The sequence below is a fragment of the Oncorhynchus nerka genome, linkage group LG13, assembly GCF_034236695.1.
Source record: "Oncorhynchus nerka isolate Pitt River linkage group LG13, Oner_Uvic_2.0, whole genome shotgun sequence".
Classification (NCBI taxonomy): domain Eukaryota; kingdom Metazoa; phylum Chordata; class Actinopteri; order Salmoniformes; family Salmonidae; genus Oncorhynchus; species Oncorhynchus nerka.
Window position 1 is genome coordinate 28,689,713 of NC_088408.1, and position 12,636 is coordinate 28,702,348.

The following is a 12,636-nucleotide window of genomic DNA, read 5'->3' on the forward strand; positions in this document are numbered from 1 at the left end:
CTTTTTTTTCATATGGAACATTTCTGGGATCTTTTATTTCAGCTCATGAAACATGGGACCAGCACATGTTGTGTTTATATTTTTGTATATGTCGATATGGTTTGTTCTACTACGAGTGCCTCTTGCGTCCCTTCGATATTTAAAAAATAAATGTTTCCCCAATATTGCACCCTGTGTAACTTTAGGAAGATTTTAACCCACTTAAACCCACAATTTCTCCCTAGTTTTCACCATCATTGTCAAGCCCTAGTTATTTTCAAATCAAATTGTATTTTTCACATACCCCAAATACAACAGTTAGAACTTAACGTGAATTGCTTACTTACAAGCCCTTAACCAACAATGCAGTTTTAAGAAAATAAGAGTTAAGAAAAATACTTAGTTTTAAATAGTAACACAATAAAATAACCATAACGAGGCTATCTTCGGGGTACCGATTTAATGTGCAGTGGTACAGGTTAGTTGAGATAATATGTACATGTAGGTAGGGTACAAGTGACTGCATACATAATAAACAGCGAGTAGCTGTAGTGTAAAAAAAACACACAAAAAACAATTGTGTGGGGGCCAGTGCAAATAGTTTGGGTAGTCAGTTGATTTACTGTTCAGCAGTCTTATCTGAGGCCTTTTGGAACTGGTCTTGGCGCCCCGGTACCACCTGCCGTGCGCTAGCAGAGTGAACAGTCTATGACTTGGGTGGCTGGAGTTTTTGACAATTTTTTTGGGGCCTTCCTCTGACACTGCCTAGTGTAAAGGTCCTGGATGGCAGGAAGCTTGGACCCAGTGATGTACTGGGTCGTACGCATTACCCTCTGTAACACCTTACGGATGCCAAGCAGTGATGCAACTGGTTAGGATGCTCTCGATGGTGCAACTGTAGAACATTTTGAGGATCTGGGGACCCATGCCAAATCTTTTCAGTCTCCTGAGGGGGAATAGGCGTTGTCGCGCCCTCTTCACGACTGTCTTGGTGTGTTTGGACCATCATAGTTTGTTGGTGATGTGGACACCAGGGAACTTGAAGCTCTCGACCTGCTCCACTCCGGCCCCGTCGATGTGAATGGGGGCGTGTTCGGTCCTCCTTTTCCTGTTATCTACGATCAGCTCCTTTTTCTTGCTCACGTTTGTTGTGTTGACAGTCATTTCTGAAGTGTATTATTTATTTTGTGTGATTAGTGATTCATTTGTGTCTACAGTGCCTTCAGAAAGTATTCACGCCCTACGACTTTACCCACATTTTGTTACAGCCTGAATTTTGAATGGATTTAATTGCAATTTTGTATCACTGGCATACACACAACACCCCACCCCAAAGTGGAATATGTTTTTAGAAATGTTTACAAATTAATAAAAATGTGAAGCTGAAATGTTCTTAGTCAAGTTTTCAACCCCTTTTGTTATGGCAAATCTGAAAGCAGACATTGAATATCCCTTTGAGTATGGTCAAGTTAATAATGACACTTTGGATGGTGTATCAATACACCCAGACTTTATGAAGATACAGGTGTCCTTCCTAACTCCGTTGCCTCATAGGAAGGAAACCGCTCAGGCATTTCACCTCGAGGCAAATGGTGACTTTAAAATAGTTCCAGAGTTTAATGGTTGTGACAGGAGAAAACTGAGGATGGATCAACAACGTTGTAGTTACTCCACACTATTAACCTAAATGACAGTGAAAAGAAGGAAGCTAAGAAGAAAAATATCCCATATGCATTCTGTTTGCAAAAAGGCACTAAAGCAAAACTGCAGAAGATGTGGCAAAGTAATGGACTTCATTTCCTGAATACAAAGTGTAATGTTTGGGGCAAATTCAACACAACACCGAGTACTAGTCAAGCATGGTGGTGGACATCTAGGCAACATCCTAGAGGAAAACCTGGTTCAGTCTGCTTTCCAACAGACACTGGGAGACAAATTCACCTTTCAGCAGGACAATAACCTAGAACACAAGGCCAAATATACAATGGATTTGCTAACCAAGACTATATTGAACGTTCCTGAGTGGCCTAGTTAGTTTTGACTTAAATTGGCTTGAAAATCTATGGCGAGACTTGAAAATTGCTTTAGGAATTTTTTAAAGAATAATGTGCGAATATTGTACACTCCAGGTGTGCAAAGCTCTTAGACTTACCCAGAAAGAATTACAGCTGTAATCGCTGCCAAAGGTGCTTCTAAAAAGTATTGGGTGTGACTACTTATGTAGATTATATATTTCTGCATTTCATTTTCAATAAATTTGTCAAAAAATATATATGTTTCGACTTTGTAATTATGGGGTATTATGTGTAGATGGGTGAGAATTATTATGATTTGTGGAATAAGTCAAGGGGTATGAATATTTTCTGAAGGCACTGTATGATATTATATTATAGGTCTCAGTGGTAGTTCTAAGCGATTAACCGAAATGTTTTTTTTTTTTTTTTTTTTTTTAACAACTAATTGACATTGGTTCAATTATTTTGAATTCCATTTTGTTCTTTGTTTTCTGCAAGCTTAATTCACACATTGCACAGTTTCTCTAGAGATAAATCAGATCCAGCCTGAACTGTGCGATGGGAGCTTCCAACAGGCCAATATTCTACATAGTTCATCGCATAAAATGTGGTAATTAACTACAATGAGCATAATCTATTGTGCATCTACTTGTCTGGTCTGTGTTTCTTTTATGCCTCCTACGGAAGAAACAGAAGAATGTGAGATTTTGGGGAGATAGAGGAGCTGTTGCTCCGCGAGGTATCTACCTGAAAATACATGATCATAAAAGTATGCCTTATTTACTTTGAAGAACTTTGTCAGACAGCATGGGCAACAGCTCTATAGAGATGAGATGAAGACTTGGAATGAAATAATAGTCATCACTTAAAACAAATGTATTATACACAACTGAAATATTTTCGTAAAGTAATGTGAATAAATGATGGTTAATTAGTGATAAGCAGTAATGGGCAGTCACTACCATCATGGGACTTTTATTCATTGTTTTATTCTGTGTTACAGCATTCAACCCAAATCAAAACAATTTTGAATCGAACCGACCTCGAAGTTCACTAATCGCTCAGCACTCCTCAGTGAATAAGAGTAGTAGTCTGGGTTCTTGTTCTTCCCACAGCCCTCTTGTATTCTTTCCATTAGAAAGACATTTCACTTAAGATTCATGAAGCATTCAGCCACAGTCAACACAGCTTTTAACAGACCTTCCTTCCTTTTCGTGTCAACCCGAAAATCCTATTAGTGATGCATTTAAAGAGAGCTATTCTAAGTTCTGTGTGTGTGTGTGTCTGTGTGCTCTTTGCTGTTTGTCGCTCTGTGAACTTCCTCAAGGCTTTTGTGAACTCTACAGATGAAAGCAGTGCAGCTTATGGATGCAGGGTTACTTTCCTCCATATATTGCTTTCATACTTCATCTCCCCAGTCTTTTAAGATGTGGAGTAGATAAGATCTGGAGTAAATGGAGAAGTTTCCTCCCGTTTATTCCTTCTCTGATCTTCCTTCTGTCTTTCCATGTCTTCTGTCACTGTCCGGTCCCCCTCTTCTTTCATCTCTCTTCTTCCCCATCTCTCTTACCGTTTGTCTTCGGTCTCTGCGCTCTCCGTCTCTTCTTTCATCTCTCTTCTTCCCCATCTCTCTTACCGTTTGTCTTCGGTCTCTGCGCTCTCCGTCTCTTCTTTCATCTCTCTTCTTCCCCATCTCTTCTTCCCCATCTCTCTTACCGTTTGTCTTCGGTCTCTGCGCTCTCCGTCTCTTCTTTCCCGTCTCCCAGGCTCCCTGCCTCTCTGGAGAAGTTGGAGGGGGATGTTCTGTTCCAGCAGTCTAAGATCACAGAAGTCTTGGGGGGCAGCGGCTACAACACAGACAGGCTGGCCACACCCTACATCCCTCAGTTCACAGGTAACACACACCTTTCAACATGCACAAGAACATGTGCTCAACTCTTACTAAGATCAGTAGCTTCAATAAGGATGGGTGATGAGGAGTAATCCAACTGAAATGGTTAACCTTTGGAACAGCAATGCACGCAGCCTGTGTTTTGATCCATGCCTGTAGAGTGAATGGAAATAGAAAAGAGGTGAATTGCACCTCCTCGACAACTGAGTTAATAGTGTGTACTGTACCTTCGTCACTGGGTGACCACTTTGTTGTTGATTGAATCCCAGATTGCCTCTTTAATCCCAAGCCATTGTACTCATCATGGGTCATTTTTCAGCTAAATTGTTGTGTTCTCTCTAGACGAGGACCGTCTGTCCAAGAGGAAGAGCATTGGAGAGACCATCTCACTACAGGTGGAGGTGGAGTCTAGGAACAGCCCAGAGAAAGAGGAGGTAAGGAGAAACACAAACACATGCACACCAAAAATGTCCCCCGTCTCTTCTGTCCCTCACTCTCTCTCTCTTATTCTACAGAGGACTCCAGCAGAGGAGATCACATTTGAAACTCTGAAAAATGCCATTGGTAAGTACCCATCAGCACTATATCACTCATGAGTCATTTGGTCAGGCAGCAGGATATTGAGTTAGCTGACAGTAAAGTGTTCTATTGGACCGTTATCAATCGGTCCCTCCAAGGACATTGTGATTGTATCAGCAGTACAACAATACCGAAGTGTGTGTGTCTCCTCAGTGGACAGTGTGGGGATGGAGGAGCAGGAGAGAGAGCGCAGGAGGCAGGTGGTGGAGAAGTTCCAGAAGGCCCCCTTCGAGGAGATAGCTGCCCACTGCGGTGCCAGGGTAAAAAAATATATATAATTCTACCCCCATGTTTAAAGAACCTAAATTCTGCCGTTGCATGATTTGAATATGACTGAGTTTTTCAATCCATTATCTTACTTCTGTATTTTTTTTGTGGCTTCATTCTATTTCTGACTCTGATGCTCTTCTCTGCTTGTTCTTTACAGGCCACGTTGCTGCAGAGCAAACTCAATCAGATCTTTGAGATCACAATCCGGTAAGAAACAAGAAGAAAAGAAAGAATAGTCCAAACATAAGCTATGATGATGTAATTCCCACTTTAGAAGTGCTCAGAAACATCCACTCACTCAGTACATTTCTTCAGTTATCATTCACCATTCAGTTCATTGTGTTCAGTGTACATTGTAGACATGATGAGTGTGTTTGTGTGGGTGGAGGGGGGATGGTGTTGCTCAGGAGCCAGATATTTAACAGAGGTTAGCGTTTATTGGCAGGGTCTCGCCCTGGAGGCAAAATTGAGCTGTTTCAAAATTGGCTATATCGTAAATGTGCTTTTTGGTCTTAATTGAAGGTTAGGGCTAAGTATTAGGGTTAGGTTTAAAGCTGGCACGGTGGCTGTGCCAGCTATTGAACACTACAGTGCAGCCTCTGGTAGACTACTCATCTGAATAAATGCTAACCTGCACATTTTTAACAGGCCAGGTTGGAGGGTACAATTATATCATAATGTTAGGTGCATTCTGAAGTTATTTTGGCTCTTGGTATGGGCACAAGTAGGCACACTATGACTTGAACAGCATAAATTGGAATGAATAGCTTCACCCCCTCCCCACCCACATAAACACATACATACTTCTCACCACTGTAATATATGCCAGTCCACATGCCAAAAGAACAGAGGATTCCCGTAGGCACTTAGTATGATATAATTGTACCCTCCAATCTGTCCTGGTAAATATCTGGCACACTCTATGACTTGAGCAACATAATTTGGAATGTTTTAGAACACCTTCCCCATGTTCTCTCTCTCTGCCCTCCCCAGACCCCCTCCCAGCCCGTCTGGCACCATCTCATCAGGCTATGGCCAGACCCAGAGCCGCTCGGTGCCCGTCTACGAGATGAAGTTCCCTGACCTCTGTGTCTACTAGCCCTAAAGGTCAGGGGTCACCCTAGGAGGAGAGGGGAACAGGGGGTGTGGAGCTACAGCAGCCCTCGGTGTTAAAACAACTACAGACACTGTGACCTGCTCCCCATTCTCATTCTGTCAAGAGCTACTGACCATGTGTTTTTTGCACTGTGATCGCAGACTAAACAAAGACAAACAAAAAGGCAGCAGTGTGAGATATCGACCCTTCAGCCTTTCCTCGACCCCTCCCCCCATCCTAAAAATTCCCATATGACTGTCACCGGCTTGGGTTAGACTGTAGCCAGAAAGACAGTGGAGAAGAACAATGGATGGACTGAGGATGGATAGAACAGGGAGGAGAGAACATAGTGATCCCCAGTTTGAACCTTCTTTTCCCCCTGATTAACTTGCTGCATGCCCACCACTCTAAACACCACCCTTGAGCCCATTACTAGTGTCTAGTCCTTGTCCTAGTTTATCCCTCACTGGATGCATTACTACTCAAAGTGCACCAACAACAAAATGGCTAATTGCCAAATGTAACAAAATCAAATGTTCTCATTAGTTTTATTGTATTGCAATTATTTTGTTTTTCAGTACTGGAAAGGGACAACGTTAAATACCTGACAATGGAAGCTGTAATGAAAAATTTATGTAATGTAGTGTTTTAGTTTTCAGTGGGATGACTACTTCTGAAACACTATCCCCACTCCCTGCTCAGACCATTCAGTTCTAAGTCAACGGTGCATTGTGTTTGCTTGGTGCTTTTCATGTCTTTTTAGGTTTTTATTTGAAGTCTCTGGGGTGAGAACTCCAGAGTATTCTTTTGTGTCGCTGCGTGTTAGCCGGGTGTGCTTTTGATGCTGACCCAAATTATCTTAATTTTGTATTTTTTACCCCCTTGCTTTTTAAATGTTGTATATTGTAATCCATGATTTGACTGCAAAGGTTAAAGTGTGTGACGTGTGTGTGCTGTCCTCCGAAATGTGAGAGTGCCCTACAGATGACAGCAGAACTAGATTCAACCAGTCCAACCGTTCATAAAACCAGTCATAGCTTTCCCACTAAGGATCTGAAGAGTGTACAGTTATGTTTACATGCTCAAACACAAAGCATATGGGTCGTTCCATCAATACGGTGCCTTTTGAGATGTGGAACTTCTGATTTCACCTCATTTTAACATTGTTGTAAAGAGTAAGAGATACAAATAATACTATATATAGTAAGTGCCTATTAAGTGGCAAATAAAGTAACAGGATGGACGATTTCATTTTAAATCAGCCACAAATCCCATTACAAGGGAATTGTAAGCTTGTTGTGTGCAACAGGGAGGGGCAATTGCATGGATTTGTTAAAACATTTCTAGCCTGTCCATATGGGTCACAGGCTTGACGTGTTATCCTTGACCCACTCAGTTTTCACCACAAAACACCAGAAAATGGCCAAAAAGAGTGGAACCAGCTCACCTGCTCGATTTACTATTAGATGGTTAACATTTCTTGAAGTTTTTTTTTTTTCCCAAAGGAATAGTTTCACCATATTCAGTTCACATAACAGGGTTAACCATAAAATGAGGAACATGTTGTTGATTTTTACCTTAAAATGAATCACTAATCACATGAAATAAATGATCATCTTCAGAAATGACTTTGTCAAAGCAACAAGGGCTTTGATGGTGAAAACTTTTGTGGGGTTATGTATGTTAAAATCTTCCTGGAAGTCAGAGGGTGCAAGGAAGGACATGTCAAAATGCTGAATTTTGGCACTTTAGCAAGTCTTTATTCATATACAAAAATATGTATTTAGTTCTCCATATGGTCTATAATAAAGGGCACTTCATTGACTATAACAGGCTTTTAAAATTGAATATTGATGCACAATTTCAAAAGGTGCTCATTTTGTTGAACGACCCATATAGACTAATTAATCAAACCACATTTATTATTTGTCATATACAGATCTGCTATCTTAATTTTATCTCTCGGTTGTCGCAGGAAATGGTAATTGTAGTGTATTCAAGGTTTAAAAAGGCTTCTAAAGTTTGTAATTTCCACTCAAAAATGTGACTTGATTTGACCTAACGAAAAATGTATCAACACCTACAAAAGTGTCCAATAATTATAATCCACATAATTCACATTTCCTGTTGCTGTTGGATTATTTTCCTGCTGTGAGAAGCAGGGTCAAATTAAGATTGTGTACGTGTATACAGAGTACATTACATATCTAGCTATAACCATGATGTAAATTAGTTAATTTTGTTTGTGTATAGATCTATAAATATAATTTTAGATTGCACTGACTAGCCATAGTTAAGGGAAATATCTACTAATATGTTTAAGAGTGTGTATGTGTATATATATATATATATATATAAGATAGCCCACTGAGAACTAACCAGCATGGCATCAAATCAGGACGGACTGTGTCTGGAACAGGGATGGCCTGTAAAGAGACTGCAATATTATGTTTAGAGTTACTGCCAGACAGAGAGCAGTGGAGGAGAGTGATGAAGATCTAGGGAGTAGTTCCCTCAGACATATTAAAGTGCGATTGCACTTCCTGATGTAGCCTCATTTTGACGATTGCTCATTAAGAAATGCCAGTGGCCATGGCTGAAGTCAAATGAGAGTTGTCTTAGGCGTGTGGATTGATGTGGGTGTGTTGTGTTCACTTAATCGTACCCTGACAGGTACTGTTGTTTGTCCCTCCTGAGTCACTGTACAATAACACAGCCACTTCTTCAAAATAGTCAGATTTAATTTAAGATCAACAAAAACATCTGTAATTAATTTAGTCGTGCAATTTTAGATCTAGCTAAGGTGTTTGGTGCAGTATATCTCAAGTAAATAAATGTGCATGAAAAACTAGTCTGTGCACTGCATACAGTTTATCGAGTCGGGAAAGTCTGGCTGCTCGCTCAGGACTGATTTCTGAGAACAATAACTTGTCTACAACTTCATCATCTGCAAGCTGTTATCAGTGCCCACTTTCCAGCTAAATTACAACTCTGTTTGTCAATGAAGCTAGCAAGTAGTAGCTAGAAGGCGTATTGAGCACAACCAGGCCACAATCAGCTTATCAAGTCACTCAAAATTGAGTTGCAGATGGGATACAAGCGCGATATAAGATCATCTCAATTCTCCTTTTGCCCCAAAAAAGTGGCAGACACTTGCAAACACATCCGCATGTGGCCAGTCCTTAAAGGGCTTAGGGCCAATGGTTATTTCAACATAACATTGGTGACGGGTTGTCTTATGTAAACAAGTCTGAGGCGCTGCGTAATTGGCAGGTCTGTTTCACTGTCTGGAGGTTCTGGCTGCTAGTGGGCATGATCCTAATCCATACCCAACGCTTCAGGAAGTCATGACCTATTCACTTCATAAACTAGGTTTTATCCTATTTCACTTTGTAATCGATTTTGACACTAGAATGAATGTTTATGACTCATATCGATGCCACATAGGCCGTTTTAAAACCAGAGACGTTAGAGATGATCTAGTGTGTAGTTCCCTCAGACATCTTAACGTCTGTAATACACCAGAGAGATGTTGCAGGAGGGAAAGCTAGTTAGCAACATACCCCCCTCCCTGTAATCATACTGCCATTATTATCCTTTATTACAACTAGAGTCAGTGTGTTTAGACCAATGATAGTGCCACGTTATTAAATCAGATCCTCCTCATCCTTTCCCTACTGATGACGTCATCGTTATGATTGTTTGCCCTTTGTATGTGAGTGGAGAGAGACGAGCCTGGACTGGACAGTAGATACTGGTCACAGAAGTAGCTTCTTAAGAATGTCTCTGCCGGTTCGTCTGGGGCTCGTACTTTCAGCTCATGCTCTTACAGATTGTCGCAAAACAAAGTACAATGGCAATAATTATAAGTCTTATGATGGTTTGAGGTTTTCTGAACTAGCCAGATCAGGCAGTCTAGAGTCCAGTTTAGCCACCTCCGAAACAGACTGGCCTTCCAGGCTGAAATAGAATAGCCCCATCTGAAGATATTCTGTATTTTAAGAAATGACTTCTGTACCTGGACGGTGCTGTGACACCTTCTGTACCCGTGACATTGTGAGACTCGTTCCTTCCTGTGCTAGTGTAAACTGTGCTCGTGTAAACTGTGCTCGTGTAAACTGGGCGTGCTCTATATGTGTCACTGTCATAACCAGTTGATGTTTGTCACTGACAAAATGTCATATTGTGATTTAGTGTCAACTGCCCATTATGTAGTGTTCTGTAGGTTTGGTTTCTACTATGTATTGTCTCTGTCAAGTCAACCCATGCCAGTAGTTTACCGGATTGGCCAGTGACGTTTCAATTTTTACAAGGTTCATGTTTACTGAGTAACTTTGTCATTGTGTGTGTTTGTCCGTGCATTCGTGTGTGCTTGTCTATTCAGTCATCAGACCAAACTAATGATCAGACCCAGTTTACAACCCAGTCCATTAACTTCTCTTCCTCCTTCTCATGAAGAACAATGTAATCAGCATCACGCAGCTCTCTATCCTTCCAACGAAGCCAATAACAAGTCACAGTAACAGATGAACACTACAGTGTTTTTTTGGCGGATAATACTGTAGTATTTACTATAGTCTACTTCAATATTCTATAGTAAGTACTACACATGATCGGGGGATACTACATTGTGTAGTATAGTAAGTACTGTAGTATTCTATAGTAAACTTGTTTTTTTCTTGTGGGTACATTTCTTTTGAACTAAACAACAACAGTTCTGCTTGGTGTAAATCTAATGCTTATTAGATCTGTTACACCTTTCTGTCCACTCATCTCCTTTTCCTTGTATAGTAAATGTAGCTCTTTACATTGTAGTGCTGTAGGTCAAACTATCTAATCTGTGAACTTTGCACTTTAAACTGGATTCCCTAGTGACAGAGGCAGCTTGTACATGGAGAAAATGCCTTATGATGAGTGCTGGACCTGACTTTGCATGCTAGTGATGTAGCTACGTACAGTTCAATGACCATCTAGCTGAATTTATGTATGTTACTGTTTCTTCCTGATCAAATTTCCATGAAACATTTGTTTGTCTTTGCCAATTGCACTGAAGATGTTCTGTTTCAAAGAAACCTTTATTGCTGAAATTATAAGAAAAACACATACTTTTTAATTGAACTGTATGTAGTATGGCTGTTGTAGAAGTACCAATGTCGTAAGATGTAGACATATTGTCAAATACAGTCGGACGCCCACACAGTTGGTATACATACAGCAACATTTTAACAGACAGAGCTACGTAGTAGTAGAAATCAGCATAGTTCATTGCCAATTAGTAAAAGAAGAGACCGTCTTAGCATTGGCAGTGACGTTGAGGGCTTCCACCATTTGAATGTAGTCAACTGGGTGGAACTTCCAAATTCATTGGCGGATCCCTCTTGGTGACTCTTGGAGTCATGTCCAACCAGGTGATCAGGAGGGATCAGACAACCATGAAGAAAATTGACTACTTCAAAATGGTGCTGCCCATGCTGTCACAGATGCTACAATGCCACAGATACAAAGATAAGTCCTCTATCTATCTCTGAGTAAAGCTCATCTCAGAAGTGAGACTGGACTGTGGTAGAATGTCCCCCTGTGATTTCACCTAGCTTTTCCAGGTGAAATTGAATTATTTATGTATAATAGGCTACAGTGTTTCAAACAGTCGTAGGTTTTTCCATCACAATACAACAGCATGCGGTTGTGTGTGATTGTCAGACTATAGGTGAGGTGTTCTCTCTCCCATAGTTTGATAGACTGCAGTATGTGATGTTTGTATTGTTATTAAAACACTACTGTGCAGCACTAACTAACTGACTGACTGACTGACTGACTGTATCCTCCTGATCCTGAATGTTTGTCCTGCTCAGCTGTTTTTTTTTTCATCCTGATTGTCATTTGATTGGTTATCAAATAAATTAACTTTACGAATGTTGGCGTCGCCAAAATATGCTGGAATGGTGTTTCTTTCTGAATCTGTAAAGGTAATCCTGATGGCAGCAGCTCTAATGCATATTGTAGCATTAAAGGGTGTTACCATACCCACTGAGGGTAGGACAGTGCTCTATTGGGTAGCCTGCTGTATATCTGACAGCTGAGTGAAGCATGACTTTTAAGACTAAGGATTTAAGAATATAATTACGAATGTGTCTCTGAGGAATGAGAGACTGTCCACCAGTACAGCACACGGTCTTCTCACCTCATTAGTGAAAATGTACTCTGCTTCAGAGAAAAAGAGAGATACAGTGCCTGATGAAAGTCTACACAACTCTTGCAGCACAGTCTTCACATTTTGCTGCCTTAAAATGAAATCAAAACATTTGTTAAATTAGATTTTTTTTCTTCTGATGTACACAACCTACTTCACATCTTCAAAGTGAAAGAACAATTATAGAGAATGTTAAACTTTTAAAAAATTAAAACAAATTTCTCGATTGCGTATGTCTTCACACCCCAGAGTATATATTTAGTGGAATCCCTTTCAGCAAGCATTACAGCGGTGAATCATTTTGAATAAGATTTGACCAACTTGGCACAACTCTTAGGGCAACATATATCTATTGTTTTTGTAAAAATTACTCCGTAAATTTGGTTGGGAGTCATTGATGGAAAGCAATATTGGAACACTCAACACCTATTGGAAAGCCATTCTGGTACGTCTTTGGCATAATTTTTTTTTGTAATTTTCTCTGAAAAATAAAACTATACCAGGGTTCATTATTTAGAAGACAGAGGTGGGGTTTCCTCAAACTCCTGATCCTGAGTTGTGCCAAGTTGGTGGTAATGCCAGCCAAAGACGTTTCCGCTATGAATTATCTTAGGTG

General features: G+C 40.4%; 1 protein-coding gene across 3 annotated transcripts in view; it reads left to right on the forward strand.

Annotated features, from left to right (window-relative positions):
• efr3bb (EFR3 homolog Bb (S. cerevisiae)) overlaps positions 1–11,760 on the forward strand; it is a 66,424-nt gene extending 54,664 nt beyond the window's left edge. For all 3 annotated transcript variants that reach the window (XM_029676400.2, XM_029676399.2, XM_029676401.2), the window contains 6 exons: positions 3,761–3,888; positions 4,228–4,319; positions 4,401–4,449; positions 4,618–4,724; positions 4,892–4,941; positions 5,728–11,760. In XM_029676400.2, the coding sequence (XP_029532260.1) occupies positions 3,761–3,888; positions 4,228–4,319; positions 4,401–4,449; positions 4,618–4,724; positions 4,892–4,941; positions 5,728–5,833 (532 nt within the window). In that variant the 3' untranslated portion in view covers positions 5,834–11,760. The remainder of the gene's footprint in view (positions 1–3,760; positions 3,889–4,227; positions 4,320–4,400; positions 4,450–4,617; positions 4,725–4,891; positions 4,942–5,727) is intronic.
• Positions 11,761–12,636: the final 876 nt, after the last annotated feature.